Genomic DNA, 17,903 nt, shown 5'->3' with positions numbered 1-17,903 from the left:
TCTTCGACCAATAGCGTTAGTGCGGACCTTTTGGGTCTCCGCTCGAGTGTGAATTTTCGGGTTGCGTGAAAATAATTAGTTTTTAGTTTTAATTATAGATTAGTTATCAAAATTAACTTTTAATTTTTCAATTTAGAAAAAAAATTTACATATTTTGGTAAGTACAAAAGTTTTATCTTTAAAATATTTGATTGGTAATAAATTAATAATTGAAAATATGCGACGAACAAACCAAGGCTTAACACTTTATTATCGTACGTCATTTGGGGGTAAAAACTTTGGGGAGGGAAGCTATGTAGGTTATTATTGCATAAGTTTAGACATAATTGTGTAAATAGATAAGTAATTAATATATAGTCATTGCGTTCGTGTACGTTTTTCAGCAAATCTCTTATCAAAATTAAGAAACCAAGTCCCAAAAACACATGGAAATGGAATCCTCAAAGAAATCATGCCCATGGGGCCAACCTAGTCAAACTGTAACTGAAACAATATCCTTAGCCGATGTGATGAGTGAGGAGTTAGCAAACACGTTGCAAGTTGAAGAAAATATGAATTACATGAATGATATTCAAAAAATGTAAGTTATTATTACATTAATAATCCTTTAAAATTGAATAGCAATCAATGTTTACCTATTAATGTCAAATCAAATCAAATCAGTTCAACACCAGTAACTGATGAAGAAAACAAAGAAAGTGGAAATGTTTCTGATGAAATTGATTGTGAAAGCGACGAATTTTTAGCACGTTGTTTGCAAATGGAGTTTGACAGACAACATGATGAAATTATAGCCCAGAAAGAGCATAAATTTAACGGAGTTAGCAAAGTCTCTTTATCATTTGAAAAATACCGCTGTTTACCAGAAGGAGCTGAATATTCATCTGATGAGGATGAAGATGGAGATTTACCAATGGCAAAACATTGGGATTCCTTTGAAAAAGATCAAAAACAATCCCCTAATATTGGTAAAAGTGGAATTGCCAAGCAAGGAAATGTCATCACAACCAAACATGATTTGACTGTTTGTGGACGGAGAAATGCTTGTAGAGTTATGGAAGTAAGTACCTAAGAATCATTTATAAATACAAATAAGTTAAATAAGTTAATTTTAATGTTAATTTTAACAGTTTCCTCCTGGAATTTCAACTGGAGATGGAGGATGCTTTGATATGAAGCTTTCAAATAATGTTTTTAACAGTTTAAAAGGTCATTCAAAACAAGTTGAGAAACGTTCCCAGAGAGTTCACGATAAAAAAGAAAAATCAACTGCGGTATAATAATAATATCAATCATTAAATATTTATTTTAAAGTGAAAATTAAATTAATTACTAAATTTAATTTAACTTTTCAACTATTAGGAACAAGTACTTGATCCAAAAACCAGACTTATTCTTTACAAACTCGTTAATAATGATATTTTGGAATCAATTAACGGTTGTATTAGTACTGGCAAAGAAGCTGTTGTTTTTCACGCATCTGGTGGACAGTAAGTAATTATTATTAACTATTTTTAATTAAATTAACTTAGGAATTAACTGAATTAACTTAGGAATTAACTTAGGAATTAACTGAATTAACTTAGGAATTAACTGAATTAACTTAGGAATTAACTGAATTAACTTAGGAATTAACTGAATTAACTTAGGAATTAACTTAGGAATTAACTGAATTAACTTAGGAATTAATTTAGGAATTAACTGAATTAACTTAGGAATTAACTGAATTAACTTAGGAATTAATTTAGGAATTAACTGAATTAACTTAGGAATTAACTGAATTAACTTAGGAATTAACTGAATTAACTTAGGAATTAACTGAATTAACTTAGGAATTAACTTAGGAATTAATTTAGGAATTAACTGAATTAACTTAGGAATTAATTTAGGAATTAACTGAATTAACTTAGGAATTAATTTAGGAATTAACTGAATTAACTTAGGAATTAACTTAGGAATTAATTTAGGAATTAACTGAATTAACTTAGGAATTAACTGAATTAACTTAGGAATTAACTGAATTAACTTAGGAATTAACTGAATTAACTTAGGAATTAACTGAATTAACTTAGGAATTAACTTAGGAATTAATTTAGGAATTAACTGAATTAACTTAGGAATTAATTTAGGAATTAACTGAATTAACTTAGGAATTAACTGAATTAACTTAGGAATTAACTTAGGAATTAATTTAGGAATTAACTGAATTAACTTAGGAATTAACTTACAACCCTTTTTCAGAAATAACACTCAAGTTGTTCCATCAGAATGCGCTGTCAAAGTGTTTAAAACCACTTTGAATGAATTTAAAAACAGGGATAAGTATATTAGGGAAGATTACCGGTTCAGGGACCGTTTTAGGAATCAAAATCCCAGAAAAGTTATTCACATGTGGGCTGAAAAAGAGATGCACAATTTAAACCGTATGAGAAAGGCGGGGATTCCGTGTCCCGAAGTTGTCACCTTGAAAAAACATATCCTGATCATGACCTTCATTGGAACTGAACAAAAACCGGCTCCCAAACTTAAAGAAGTTAAATTGAACACTGAACAAATGTCGCATGCTTATTCTCAAACTATAGAGGTAAATATGGTGTTTAACTATTACTAGTTAAACTTGAAATGATTTAAATAATTTTACTTTAATTTTATAGATAATGAAAAGGCTTTATAATCAATGCCAATTAGTTCACGCTGATTTGAGTGAATATAATTTGTTGTGGCATAACAGCCAAGTTTGGGTGATTGATGTTAGTCAATCTGTAGAGCCAACTCATCCCCATGCCCTGGAATTTTTGTATCGGGATTGTCAAAATATGTCAAAAGTAAGCCTTGGTTGGTTTTAGGCCTTCAAGGTTAAGGTTATTCCAATCACTTTTCCATAAGCCTTTGTAGTTTCTTCAAGGTTATTCCTATTTCCTAAGCCTTTGTAGTTTCTTCAAGGTTATTCCTATTTCCTAAGCCTTTGTAGTTTCTTCAAGGTTATTCCTATTTCCTAAGCCTTTGTAGTTTCTTCAAAAGTTCAAGGTTATTCCTATTCTCTAAGCCTTTGTAGTTTCTTCAAGGTTATTCCTATTCTCTAAGCCTTTGTAGTTTCTTCAAGGTTATTCCTATTCTCTAAGCCTTTGTAGTTTCTTCAAGGTTATTCCTATTCTCTAAGCCTTTGTAGTTTCTTCAAGGTTATTCCTATTCTCTAAGCCTTTGTAGTTTCTTCAAGGTTATTCCTATTCTCTAAGCCTTTGTAGTTTCTTCAAGGTTATTCCTATTCTCTAAGCCTTTGTAGTTTCTTCAAGGTTATTCCTATTCTCTAAGCCTTTGCAGTTTCTTCAAGGTTATTCCTATTCCCTAAGCCTTTGTTTCATTTGAAGGCTTATTTCTATAAGCCTTGGTCTCTAACTTCCCTAAGCCTTGGTTTTCATTCAAGGTTATTATTATTCTCTAAGCCTTGGTTTTTCTCTTTAAGTTTTTCTCAAAGCAAGGGATTCCCGATGTCCCAAATGCAAAAGAACTGTTCACTGAAGTATCAGGCATTGAACTACCAGGTGAAGGAGCGGAATTACTGTCTGAGATTCAAAGTTACGAAAGAAATGAAGAAATTCTAGCACATGGAGGAAACCAGCATGCTGCTGACGTTTTTGAAACACTTTTTCTTAAATGTTCTCAACAATCTGGAAAAGGCGCCCCAATTGTTGACTCTTTGGTTGTGGAAACTGTTAGTAATTAAATTATTTAAAAAAGAAAGAAAAGAAATAATCGGGTAGAAATAAATTTTAAATTTTGTTAGCAATTATTTAATAGAAAAAAACAATTAGAAACTGTAGGTTTAAGGCTTTCCAAATTTTAAGCACAATTGCTGTGAAAGTGCAACAGTTTTTGAAAAAGTAGGCTTAAAGATTTATTTATGGCGCCGAAACACGGGAGAATGTAAAAAAATGGAATAATATTGCTTGAAAATAAAAATATTTTTCCTAAAACTCGAAATTTTGACATTTATGAATACATTTCGTTAGGCCTAATACAGTCAAAGGTAAGAAAAAACCGTTGTAGATAAGTTTCCCGCCATTTCGGCATGATTAGTCACGTGATGATTAAGTTGTGACTCATTTCTCTTTAACCCTTGGCGTTAACCCTTTGATAGCGGGTCAATCACTGATAATTCGGAAAGAAAAGCCTTAAATAAACATCTCGGGCGATACCATTGATAACCTATACATTTTTAGCGGGGTTTAATTTCAAAAAATTAATTTAATAGCACGTGATTTTATAAATTATGCAAATGCATCATCGGAAGCCCTGTCAATTTGAGTGACGTCACACGTCCTTTACTTCTTCTCTTCGCTAACGGCTGACGTCACATTCTCTCACTCGCAGAAAAAATGGAAGGGGACTTGAATGTTGATTCGATAATTCAAAGACTTTTAGAAGGTAATTACTGTTTAAATGCTTATTTTAATCATTGTTTTTAATTAACTAACAATAATTTTGAATGATTTATAATGCCTTGAATGTATGCACTAATTTTAACCGCGTTTATCGTCCAAAATCCGGCTTCCCGTAAACCACTTGAAACCAAGGCTTAACGAAAGCGAAAAATTCGTAGGCCTTGGTTTAAGTTGGTTGATTTTACTTTTGTGAAAGTGCAATTCAATTAAAGTTAAAACAAGTAGAAAAGGACAGGATATGTAGGCTTACTTCGGGAAATTTAAACGAACAGCGTTTTCTGTTTATGCAAACGTTTTGAATGTGCTCTAGACATCCTTTTTTGACCTTAGCTTTCAAATTTAAAATGCTCTTGGAAGTTGGAGAGGAAATTGGCCTATAAACATAAACATAAACATAAACATGTAAACAGAGAACATTTATCATAAAATATGTTTATTATAATGGACGTTATTTTGCTAATTAGCTAATAAAAATTGATGTAAATGTTTTTTCTGTTAATTTAGTTTAAGTTCAAGGATTACAGTTACAGATTGAGAGCTCTTTTGGTGTTATTTTTTTCATCTATGTTCTAAGTGCAATTATTTTAATTAGTGAGAGGATGCCGCCCAGGAAAAACTGTTCAATTAACAGAAGCAGAGGTGCGAGGGCTGTGTTTAAAATCAAGGGAAATCTTTCTGAGTCAGCCCATTTTGCTGGAATTAGAAGCACCTCTTAAAATATGCGGTAAGCTTAATCTTATAGTCATTTCTTTAATTTAATTTCAAATGCCAATTTGTCTGCGTGAAATTTAATTAAGCGGGATTTTCTTATTTATTTAATTCATTATAGGAGACATTCATGGACAATATACAGATCTCTTACGTTTATTTGAGTACGGTGGGTTTCCTCCCGAGGCAAATTATTTGTTCTTGGGTGATTATGTTGATAGAGGAAAGCAATCTCTGGAAACAATCTGTCTACTACTCGCCTACAAAATCAAGTATCCTGAAAACTTCTTCCTTCTCAGAGGAAATCACGAATGCGCTAGCATCAATAGAATATATGGATTTTATGATGAATGTAAGTATTTAATTTTTCATCCGTTAAGAAATGAAGGATGTAGGCCTAGCAGGGTTGCCACAGTACCTGGAAAACCTGGAAAAGTCAGGGAATTTAAAAATAGGCCCAAAAGGTCAGGAAAAAGTCAGGGAATTTTAAAAATTTCAGCAAAGTCAGGGAATTTAAAAATAGGCCCAAAAGGTCAGGGAATTTTAAAAATTTCAGAAAAGTCAGGGAATTTAAAAATAGGCCCAAAAGGTCAGGGAATTTTAAAAATTTCAGAAAAGTCAGGGAATTTAAAAATAGGCCCAAAAAGTCAGGGAATTTTAAAAATTTCAGGAAAGTCAGGGAAAAGTCAGGGAATTTAAAAATAGGCCCAAAAGGTCAGGGAATTTTAAAAATTTCAGGAAAGTCAGGGAAAAGTCAGGGAATTTTAAAAATTTCAGGAAAGTCAGGGAATTTTAAAAATTTCAGAAAAGTCAGGGAATTTAAAAATAGGCCCAAAAGGTCAGGGAATTTTAAAAATTTCAGGAAAGTCAGGGAATTTTAAAAATTTCAGGAAAGTCAGGGAATTTTAAAAATTTCAGGAAAGTCAGGGAAAAGTCAGGGAATTTAAAAATAGGCCCAAAAGGTCAGGGAATTTTAAAAATTTCAGGAAAGTCAGGGAATTTTAAAAATTTCAGGAAAGTCAGGGAAAAGTCAGGGAATTTAAAAATAGGCCCAAAAGGTCAGGGAATTTTAAAAATTTCAGGAAAGTCAGGGAATTTTAAAAATTTCAGGAAAGTCAGGGAATTTGACTTTAGTGGGTAAATCTTAGACTGTTATATATAGTTATTAATTTTGGTGCAGAAAATACATTGGAAAACTTAATGTAGACCGTTTATTTAATTGGAAGCACTAAAAACGTGCTGTAAAAATTTACACTTTTGGCCTAAAAAGGTCAGGGAAAATCTCAGAAAAGGTCAGGGAAAACCCTGGAAAAGTCAGGGAATTTGGTTCTGAAAATTCCATGGCAACCCTGCCTAGGTTTACATTTGAATGATGTTTTACTTCTTATTCACAGGTAAAAGAAGGTACAATATCAAACTATGGAAGACATTCACTGACTGTTTTAACTGCTTGCCAATTGCTGCCATTATAGATGAAAAGATTTTCTGTTGTCATGGTGGTAAGTCTTGCAAAACATCGTCAACTTCATCCTCCATTACCAAAAGGGTAAAAAAATTCATTTGTATCACAGGTTTATCACCTGATTTGCAATCAATGGAACAAATCCGCCGTATTATGAGACCAACTGATGTACCTGACACTGGTATGTACCTCTTAATTCTCTTTCTCTTCAAGGAACGGCCAGCCAGGGGTTCTAATGGATAGCTTTGGTATTTTGTTTGACAGGACTTTTGTGTGATCTACTATGGTCAGATCCTGACAAAGATGTCCAAGGATGGGGGGAGAATGATCGCGGGGTCTCCTTCACCTTTGGTGCGGATGTTGTTAGCAAGTTTTTGAACAGACACGACCTAGATTTAATCTGCCGAGCCCATCAAGTTGTTGAAGATGGATATGAGTTTTTTGCCAAGAGACAACTGGTAACCTTGTTTTCGGCGCCTAACTATTGCGGGGAGTTTGACAATGCTGGAGGAATGATGTCAGTTGATGAGACACTCATGTGTTCTTTCCAGGTAACTACATTACCCATTAAGTTAAGTACTTCTTAAGGAACAACTGGGAAAATTCTAGTAGGTAGAGCTAGAATGTGCGCGAGTTCCGCCCTAATGGGTGGAGCTAGAATGTGCACAGGTTCCGCCCTAATGGGTGGAGCTAGAATGTGCACAGGTTCAGCCTTAATGGGTGGAGCAAGAATGTGCACAATTTCCGCCCTAATAGGTGGAGCTAGAATGTGCACAAGTTCCGCCCTAATAGGTGGAGCTAGAATGTGCACAAGTTCCGCCCTAATAGGTGGAGCTAGAATGTGCACAAGTTCCGCCCTAATTGGTGGAGCTAGAATGTGCACAAGTTCCGCCCTAATTGGTGGAGCTAGAATGTGCACAAGTTCCGCCCTAATTGGTGGAGCTAGAATGTGCACAAGTTCCGCCCTAATTGGTGGAGCTAGAATGTGCACAAGTTCCGCCCTAATTGGTGGAGCTAGAATGTGCACAGGTTCCGCCCTAATTGGTGGAGCTAGAATGTGCACAGGTTCAGCCTTAATGGGTGGAGCTAGAATGTGCACAGGTTCAGCCTTAATGGGTGGAGCAAGAATGTGCACAATTTCCGCCCTAATAGGTGGAGCTAGGATGTGCACAATTTCCGCCATAATGGGTGGAGCTCAAAGGTTTACGAGGTACTCCCTAGTATGTGGGGTGGAGATAGGAGGTTCACAAGTTCCGCCCTAGTATATGGGGCGGAGATAGGAGGTTCACAAGTTCCGCCCTAGTATATGGGGCGGAGATAGGAGGTTCACAAGTTCGTCACTAGTAGGTGGGGCGGAGATAGGAGGTTCACAAGTTCCGCCCTAGTATATGGGGCGGAGATAGGAGGTTCACAAGTTCCGCCCTAGTATATGGGGCGGAGATAGGAGGTTCACAAGTTCCGCCCTAGTAGGTGGGGCGGAGATAGGAGGTTCACAAGTTCCGCCCTAGTAAGTGGGGCGGAGATAGGAGGTTCACAAGTTCCGCCCTAGTAGGTGGGGTGGAGCTAGAATGTTCACAAGTTCCGCCCTAGTGGGTGTAGCTAAAAGGCTCACGAGGGCGTTCCTAGTAGACGGGGCGGAGCTAAAAGGCTCACGAGGGCGTCCCTAGTAGGCGGGGCGGAGCTAAAAGATTCAAAAGGGCGTCCCTAGTAGGCGGGGCGGAGCTAAAAGATTCAAAAGGGCGTCCCTAGTGGGCGGGCGGAGCTAGAATGTGCATAAGGTCTTCCTTAGTGGGTGGAGCTAGAATGTGCCTGTATCTTAACCCTTTTGCTAATATTGGACAAATCTCTAATATTTGTTCTTGGGTATGGTACTGTTAGATTCTAAAACCATCGGAAAAGAAAGCCAAATACCAATACGGTGGGTTAAATTCTGGCCGGCCTGTCACACCGCCTCGAGGTCCTGTTAAAAAGAAATAAAGAGGTGATAAAGCCCAACCCACCAGAGAATAATAATAATGGTGGTTGTTTATTTTTCTTTTTTTTATTCTTTCCCCCCTTGTAACATACATAACACGCATCATTTTTTGATCGAGTGCAAAACAAAAAATATATATATATTATAACCTAATCCTTTAAAGAAAACAAAGAAAATTATAAAAAAAAACATGGTCCTTCCATCGATAACAAAAAAAAAAGATATTCCCAATGTTTAGCCATTCGCACATACCGTGTGTCATAATACATAAACTTTTAAGAAATATTACATTACTCTGATGACATATTTTTCTTCTATATGTGTTAATGTGTTTGTTATCAGCTAATCCGGTTAGTTTCATATATATTTTTTTTTTTTTTGGCAAAAGAAAGTGATACTTAAACATACACCAAAGAAACTTTCATCTTTGGTCTTTGGTATGATTAAGTTTAAATTAAACGTTAATTAGCGGTCTTATTCCTGATCAGCGCCACCTACCCATAGCGGCGACTTTGAGAACTACTGTAATCGGCAAGCCAATCAGATGCCACTAAAATCTGGTGACGTCACTGACGGGCACTCTCTCGGGGTCTTACCAAAAATGACGTCACCAGATTTTAGCGACATCTGATTGGCTTGCCGTTTACAGTAGTTCTCAAAATCGACGCTATGGGTAGGTGGCGCTGATCAGGAATAAGCTACGCTAATTTCCCAGATTATTTTTAAGCTTTATAGACGAGTTAACGCTATCAAAACATTTTTTTTTTTTTTCCCCCGATAAAAGTATGTTATGTTATGTTTTGAATTAGGGAAGAAAATCACATTTTATAAGTTTGCCGATGTTTTTTTTTTCTTCGCGTGTGTTTCTCTCATTCATGTTTTGTTTTTTAAAAATAAGTTAGTTAGTTTCCCCCCCCCCCCCGCCGTCGCCGCACTATGTTTAAGTCAATATAATTGTACAAATTAATTTTAATTGCAAAGTTTCTGATAGTTTCAATACATTATTACAAAAGAAGGGGGTTTTGTCGTTGTCAAACTATACCTATATATTTAAATAAAAAATATTTTAATTTCGTCGCAAAAAATAAATGAAACATGATTTTTAGTTTCGGGGTTTTTTTGTTTTTTTGTTTTTATATATATATTGAAGGAAGTATAAACTGCCGCGTTATAGTTTGCCATGCCAAGAATAGGTTCATACTCCCTTTAAAAGAAACTAAACTACTTCGTTTTTTAAATGTATAGTCGCACGTTTCGTTTTTCTATCGCGCGTAGATTTTGATTGATTTGCTAGCGAAAACAACTATTATCATATTTTGCATTTACAAAAAAGAAATATCAATCTAGCAGCGCTCGCAAGGCCTTATGGGTAGCGTAATTTCTTAATATTATATTATTTTATCTTGTTTTTTTTTCATATCTGCCCCTTAATTCCTATTCACGTTTTTACAAAATCATTATTTTTTTTTTTGGTAGTTGAAAGAATATTATACTTTTATGAGCTCAGCTGATTTAATTTAATTTAAATGAAAAGGGGTGGATTAATTAAACTTACATTGGTTTCATATTATTTGCATGATAAGTTGAACTATTGACGCGTTTCTTCCATGTCCTATAGTAGATACACGCGACGATCTCTCTGTAAAATCTAGGTACTTGCTGCTCTCAGAGAGTCCGGTATTACTTTAGATACGTAAAAACGTGTTTTAGTCGCTGAGGAATGTGTAAAACACGTTTTTGTCGCGCTGAGGAATGTATAAAACACGTTTTTGTCGCGCCAAGGAACGTATAAAACACGTTTTTGTCTCTACGGAAGGTATAAAACACGTTTTAGTCGCCAAGGAATGTATGAAACACGTTTTATACGCCAAGGAAGATATAACACACGTTGTAGTCGCCAAGGAAGATATAACACACGTTGTAGTCGCCAAGGAAGATATAACACACGTTGTAGTCGCCAAGGAAGATATAACACACGTTGTAGTCGCCAAGGAAGATATAACACACGTTTTAGTCTCTAAGGAAGGTATAAAACACGTTTTAGTCTCTAAGGAAGGTATAAAACACGTTTTAGTCGCCAAGGAAGGTATAAAACACGTTTTAGTCTCTAAGGAAGGTATAAAACACGTTTTAGTCGCCAAGGAAGGTATAACACACGTTGTAGTCGCCAAGGAAGATATAACACACGTTGTAGTCGCCAAGGAAGATATAACACACGTTGTAGTCGCCAAGGAAGATATAACACACGTTGTAGTCGCCAAGGAAGATATAACACACGTTGTAGTCGCCAAGGAAGATATAACACACGTTTTAGTCTCTAAGGAAGGTATAAAACACGTTTTAGTCTCTAAGGAAGGTATAAAACACGTTTTAGTCGCCAAGGAAGGTATAAAACACGTTTTAGTCTCTAAGGAAGGTATAAAACACGTTTTAGTCGCCAAGGAAGGTATAAAACACGTTTTAGTCGCCAAGGAAGGTATAAAACACGTTTTAGTCTCTAAGGAAGGTATAAAACACGTTTTAGTCTCTAAGGAAGGTATAAAACACGTTTTAGTCTCTAAGGAAGGTATAAAACACGTTTTAGTCTCTAAGGAAGGTATAAAACACGTTTTAGTCTCTAAGGAAGGTATAAAACACGTTTTAGTCTCTAAGGAAGGTATAAAACACGTTTAAGTCGCCAAGGAAGGTATAAAACACGTTTTAGTCTCTAAGGAAGGTATAAAACACGTTGTAGTCGCCGAGGAAGGTATAAAACACGTTTTAGTCGCCGAGGAAGGTATAAAACACGTTTTAGTCGCTAAGGAAAGTATAAAACGCGTTTTAGTCGCCAAGGAAGGTATAAAACACGTTTTAGTTGCTAAGCATCGCATATACCTACTTCTTAGGACAATGGAAGCAATCGTATATTACATTGCGTGTGTTTAACTTATCGCGGGTTAATATTAACCCTAATTGGCGTTAGTTTTAATTTTTGAGAAAAAAATTTAAATATTTCAATTATAAAAAATGGAAAAAATTCGCTGGTGCAGTTTGATTGCGCCATTTAGTTCGATAAAACTAAGTATAACTTGCTTCAAATTAACTATTACCGAGTTAGTAAAGATTTTAGGTTTTTTGGGGAGACGAACGAAGCAGCCGTAATGTAAGAGGGGAAATAATGGAAATTAATATATTTGACACCCAAAATTAAAAAGGTTCTGATAAAATAATTCTAGAATTAAAATCACAAAAACCAAAAAAAAACAATGTACATCTGTAAAGTAATGTACGTAGGTCACGATGATACATAAAAAAAATAAATTCTGTGCTGCTGTTGGTGTATTTGAATGGGTTTTTATTTGGTATCAAAATGTAACCTATAGTTGTCAAACTTGTCAATTGCAAAAAAACGTCCACGCTATCAGGTAGGCCTAGATATCGCTTTGTTCTAGCGTTTAAGTACGCCTTTAGACATCTAGCGAAGTCACCCACCGGAAGTAACTCGAATCTATCGAGTACTTAAAGACAAGTACATTATGGTATTCCTTGACCTACATATTAAGCTGGGTGTCAAAATGAAAATCAAATCTAAGAGTGTCATTTTTATAATTGAAGGAAAACAAAACGTTTATTTAATTTAAAAGGGATGTTTTAACCAGGGGCGTTTTAAGAACTATATTTTCGAGTAGTAGTGTTATTTCCTGGAGTAGTGATTGGGCATGCAATGTCACGTGACTGTAATAAAAGTGGAAGGGATCGGCGGATAGATACAACGGAAATACCGATGCCCATTCCCAAATAATTGAAAGAAAACAAAACGTTTATTTAATTTAAAAGGGATGTTTTTTACCAGGGGCGTTTTAAGAACTATATTTTCAAGTAGTAGCGTTATTTCCTGGAATAGTGATTGGGCATGCAATGTCACGTGACTGTAATAAAAGTGGAAGGGATCGGCGGATAGATACAACGGAAATACCGATGCCCATTCCCAAATAATTGAAAGAAAACAAAACGTTTATTTAATTTAAAAGGGATGTTTTTTACCAGGGGCGTTTTAAGAACTATATTTTCAAGTAGTAGCGTTATTTCCTGGAGTAGTGATTGGGCATGCAATGTCACGTGACTGTAATAAAAGTGGAAGGGATCGGCGGATAGATACAACGGAAATACCGATGCCCATTCCCAAATAATTGAAAGAAAACAAAACGTTTATTTAATTTAAAAGGGATGTTTTTACCAGGGGCGTTTTAAGAACTATATTTTCAAGTAGTAGCGTTATTTCCTGGAGTAGTGATTGGGCATGCAATGTCACGTGACTGTAATAAAAGTGGAAGGGATCGGCGGATAGATACAACGGAAATACCGATGCCCATTCCCAAATAATTGAAAGAAAACAAAACGTTTATTTAATTTAAAAGGGATGTTTTAACCAGGGGCGTTTTAAGAACTATATTTTCAAGTAGTAGCGTTATTTCCTGGAGTAGTGATTGGGCATGCAATGTCACGTGACTGTAATAAAAGTGGAAGGGATCGGCGGATAGATACAACGGAAATACTGATGCCCATTCCCAAATAATTGAAAGAAAACAAAACGTTTATTTAATTTAAAAGGGATGTTTTTTTACCAGGGGCGTTTTAAGAACTATATTTTCAAGTAGTAGCGTTATTTCCTGGAGTAGTGATTGGGCATGCAATGTCACGTGACTGTAATAAAAGTGGAAGGGATCGGCGGATAGATACAACGGAAATACCGATGCCCATTCCCAATGCGCTGAAATTCACGCATGCCCAGTAGAACTTTATTTGGGGGAAGGTAAGCTTGATATATACCCCCCCGTCTCCGGCTTACATAACACATACGTCCCTTTAAAGTGATGGTAACACTGTGTGACGTAGTAGTGTTATTTCCTGGAGTAGTGATTGGGCAATGTCACGTGATTGTAAAAGTTGAAGGGCTTGGCGGATAGATACAACGGAAATACCGATGCCTATTCCCACCGGGCTGAAATTCAATTCACGCATGCCCAGTAGAGAACTCTATTTGGGGGAAGGTAAGCTTGATAGAGACCCCCCCTCCCTGGCTTACATAACACATTATACGTCCCTTTAAAGTGATGGTAACACTGTGTGACAATGTCACCTTCACTTTAAATAACCCTGCAAATAAATAATAATTTAAGTTAAGAAATTAAATAGAAGATAGAATTTTCTGTTTTTTTTTTTATTGGTACAACTTAGACCACATTACTTTTTTTTTTCGTTCAAAAACTTTTATGCAAATTACATATCTTAGGTTAATTAATTTACTTTTAATTTTTTTTTTAATTATTCATCTTGCACAGCAAAAAACAGTTCATGCAAAATTTATTTTTAGGGGTGGTTTATTTATTTATTTATTTTTTTTGTGTGTGTGTGTAAATACATACAGGTTGTTTGTTTGTTTGTTTGATGAAATTAAGTTAGATTAAACTAGAAACATCAAATTTTTGAGATTTTTATTTAAATAAGCACGAAACAAAACATAACCGGGGTTTTTAAGTGGTTTTTTAGGTTTATTTTAAATTAACTTGATGGTAATTTAAATTACTAAGTGTTTTAATTTAATTGTTCTTTATTTTATTTTATTCACAAGTAGTGATTATTTGTTTTCTACTTTAATTTATTTAAATATATTGATTGAATTTATGCAAATTTTTTTTTATGATCTAAAAACACAAAATACACCTAGAAAAAGCTAGAAACGATGGTTTTTAATTAAGAGTTTGTTTTTTAATTTAATATATGAAAAATGGTGTTTATTTATTTAATTTAAACATAGATGATTCGGGGTTTGGTTAATACAGCTCTCTTTTCCTTTAAAAGAAAGCTATCAGGTTTATGTTCATCACACAGGCTTTTTTTATATTAAATTAAAAACCTAAATTAGCCCGTGATTTATTTTAAATATAATATTCAGTAGTCCATGATTTTAATCGTAATCGTAATTTTTTTTTAATCAACTAAAACTTAGTGAGGGAACACACTCCATTTAAAAAAAAAAAAAAAAGGGGGGGGGAACAATGGAAAAATTTCTTTACACTAAGACCATCTTGCTGCTGGCAATCTGACATTATATCAATTAAGACCCAATTATAACGATTAAATTTTGAAAAATAAGGGTTTAAACAATTAAAAAACTTTGTATTAAACAAATTAAAACTATTATTTTTAGAATTTTACGCGTAAAAATTGCGATGGAAACGGATTAGAGTAAAACGAAAGCGATAAGCCTAGCTACTTTGAGGTTTGATCTACTTACTGAGACCAAATTTGATTTGCATCGTCTGCTAGGAGCAGCTACTGCTGCCAAAGGCTTAATTAACTTCGTTCGTTATAAGTGGGTTTTATTGTATAATTTCTTTCAAATAATACCCAATTATAACGATTAAATTCTGAGAAATAAAGGTTTAAACAATTAAAAAACTTTGTATTAAACAAATTAAAACTATTATTTTTAGAATTTTACGCGTTAAAATTGCGATGGAAACGGATTAAGGTAAAACGAAAGCGATAAGCCTACTTTGATCTACTTACTGAGACCAAATTTGATTTGCATCGTCTGCTACTGCTGCCAAAGGCTTAATTAACTTCGTTATAAGTGGGTTTTATCGTATAATTTCTTTCAAATAATATAAAACACGCAAAGGAAATATTAAGAAAAGTTTCCTTTACTGGGAATTAAGCCTAAAAGATTTGATGGCTGAATTATAAAAAAAAAATAACCAGTCTAATATTAAACTTTTTTTTTCAGGCTTCTCCCAAACAATTCGGCAACTTTTTTTTTTTTTTTTCATTATTAAATTAAGTTCCGAATCAAACGTCACATGGCGTATTTGCGGGTCCACTCCCTGGCTAACTCGTTGTACTTGTCGCGATCTGTTTTGTAAATTCTGGCAATTTCCGGGACTAAAGGATCATCGGGGTTTGGATCGCAAAGCAATGAACATATTGACAGAAGTACTTTAGAGATGGTTAGAGCGGGTGACCACTGAGACCTCAAAATATCCAGGCAGATACTTCCGTTGCTGTTTATGTTTGGATGATAGATTCTCGTGGTAAATGCCACTTTGGGCGGTTTAAACGGGTAATCCGTCGGAAAATGGATGGTCAAGAAAAAGACACCTCCTTGATAAGGGCTGTCAGGCGGTCCCATAATAGTCGCTTGCCAATGGAACAAATCTTCTCCAACTGGACCAGCTGAGCATTGAGCGGGTGGGTCGCGCTTTAAATCTTCCAATTCCTTCTTAATTCTTTTCAAAGCCATTTATAACAATTGCCTGGTTTCCTTATTTATCAGGCACAGTTCGAAAATTTGAGCTAACAAATGTATTTTTGGCCAAAAATATTGAGAATAGCGACTTTTTCAATTCAATTCAATAAGCTCCTTTGTTAAACTATATCGCGAGTACAGTAATGCAATGCGGGTTTTGAATTAGAGTTTTGACATTTGCCAATTCTGAAAAGAGAAAAAGGGAAAAAATACCCTAATCTTAGAACTTCCACACTAAGCCTTACTATGACGAAGAAAAAATAAATTAAAAAAAACCTAATCGCGAAGCCTAGGCTAAGGACCTTTTCCAAACTGTCTATAAATAGTTTGGATAAGATACCCCTACAGAAAGAAGACGCGAATTACTGAAAGTTTACCTCCCCGGACTTCTATACGCGATTAATTACCCGTTACTAAGGATAAAATTTTATAATTAACCTTTTAAATCGATGTATTTACCGATTTTTACCATAAAAAGTAGGTGTTTTTCGACTCCTCGTACGATATGACCGTGTTCCTCGCGTACCTCTCGTCTCCCTACAGGCTGCTTACTGCAATACAGTAAAATGAGGTCATTGAATTCCGACGAATTTCATACGTCGAATCGAAATTGTCTACCGGCGCGAAAACACCGCCGTTTCCCGCGAAATTAAATTTCTACACCGTCGATTACTACCTCGCTAGTAAATTAAACTTATTATAATTAACGAACTTTAATTGAAAAGTATTTTTAAAAAATTTAAAACTGGAAACTTGCCTTTTGAAAATTCGTCGTATAAAAACTAGGATGACGGGATTCTTTTTTCAGGCGCACTATTCTTCAAAGTCTTGTAAGGAAGTCTGTGATTGGATTGTATTACTCACATGGCAGCTTGTCAACCAATCACAGCTCGTCTTTATGGAGCTCGGTGTAGAATTATAATTCGTCTGCTTTTTAGGTCACATGTGCTCCCCACTTGTCAAAATTTAATGGTACGAAGTTTGTTTTATATTGTCTTTAATTAAATTAAGTATGAAACGTAAAAAGTCAAGCAAATGTAAGACAGAACCCAAATTCACCTTTATCGATGTCGAATTGTAAGTAAAATTTTAAATAATTGGGGAATTTCACTAAGCCTTGGTCAATTTTATGACATAAAGATGCTTTGCGAGCGACTCTGTCTCTCACAGAGAGGAAATTAAAGACGAAATGTTTGAAGGGGCTATAAAACTTGCGCTAAAATCACTACACGGTGAAGTAAGCGTTGTATAAATGCATTTAACGCGCGTTGACAGCGTTTCATTAAGCTGTCATTAATGTTTAGGTGGGAAAAGCTATTCCATTTCAAATTTTATACTATGACACATCATTAAGGAGAGCTTACATTCAATTAGCCACTAAGTAAACACATAAAATAACCTAATTCCCCAACATTTAAATATAAATAACTAAATAACGAATGCAATTTAGAAATAGAATGAAATTTTGGAGCGCCCTTACTCTGTTCTCTTCATTCCTTCAAATGGAATGCCTGTTTCGCGTACACCAAGTTGAAAATACTCTAGCAAACTTAAAGATAAATAGCAATACTGTACGAAATCTTGTACAGCAAAACGCAATAAGTGATTAAATACAGATGAATTTAATATCACGCATTTCGTTTTTTCTTTATTGGATCTTCATTTTTTATGGTTTTTATATTATAAGTCATACCATTACATTCTGAAAATAATATCAAAGTCTCTCTCACGATGCAAAAATTCACAATAAGCTTTGCCTTAAGGTAAAGAATTTCTCTCTTCACTATTTTTTTTTATAAAGACATCCAAAGGTTTGTTTTTTTCCAATTTTCTTTGTCAAGCATAAATTTACTATAACATATCTAAACTATAAATTAATTAATTAATTAACAAATATGCTATGTAGTAACAATCTAGGTCTATTTTTTCTCACAATTATTAGCTCTGGGGTTGTTTTTATTTAATAATTTATCTTAGTAATTTATAATGTAGTAAATAGTTTTAATTTTTTTTTTTTTTTTTGGTTTC

At 34.6% G+C, this 17,903-nt stretch overlaps 2 protein-coding genes and 1 pseudogene across 3 annotated transcripts; 2 read left to right on the top strand and 1 right to left on the bottom strand.

Annotated features, from left to right (window-relative positions):
• Positions 1–8: 8 nt before the first annotated feature.
• LOC149654676 (serine/threonine-protein kinase RIO3) lies at positions 9–3,981 on the top strand. Its single transcript, XM_089846224.1, has 8 exons — positions 9–157; positions 384–580; positions 664–1,060; positions 1,131–1,274; positions 1,363–1,490; positions 2,242–2,584; positions 2,655–2,825; positions 3,464–3,981. Exons 2-8 carry the CDS (start codon positions 426–428, stop codon positions 3,722–3,724), a joined length of 1,599 nt encoding a protein of 532 aa, XP_089702350.1. The 5' UTR covers positions 9–157; positions 384–425; the 3' UTR covers positions 3,725–3,981.
• A 286-nt stretch (positions 3,982–4,267) lies between these two features.
• On the top strand, positions 4,268–17,507 carry LOC149654674 (serine/threonine-protein phosphatase PP1-beta catalytic subunit). 2 transcript variants are annotated; one of them, XM_089846238.1, is made up of 11 exons: positions 4,268–4,425; positions 5,035–5,166; positions 5,272–5,502; positions 6,545–6,649; positions 6,722–6,793; positions 6,877–7,163; positions 8,491–16,705; positions 16,814–16,952; positions 17,016–17,112; positions 17,180–17,256; positions 17,326–17,507. In XM_089846238.1, exons 1-7 carry the CDS (start codon positions 4,377–4,379, stop codon positions 8,587–8,589), a joined length of 975 nt encoding a protein of 324 aa, XP_089702364.1. In that variant the 5' UTR covers positions 4,268–4,376; the 3' UTR covers positions 8,590–16,705; positions 16,814–16,952; positions 17,016–17,112; positions 17,180–17,256; positions 17,326–17,507. The 2 variants fall into 2 exon arrangements, with proteins under 2 accessions (XP_089702364.1, XP_089702363.1); XM_089846237.1 differs by having other exon boundaries at positions 8,491–16,952.
• Positions 13,772–15,869, bottom strand: LOC149654675 (ubiquitin-conjugating enzyme E2-17 kDa pseudogene; annotated as a pseudogene).
• Positions 17,508–17,903: the final 396 nt, after the last annotated feature.

The sequence above is a fragment of the Phalangium opilio genome, unplaced genomic scaffold (genome assembly GCF_054372755.1).
Source record: "Phalangium opilio isolate 3A_F unplaced genomic scaffold, DU_Popi_V2 ptg000079l_1, whole genome shotgun sequence".
Classification (NCBI taxonomy): Eukaryota; Metazoa; Arthropoda; class Arachnida; order Opiliones; family Phalangiidae; genus Phalangium; species Phalangium opilio.
This window is presented reverse-complemented; position numbering and strand designations above follow the sequence as displayed.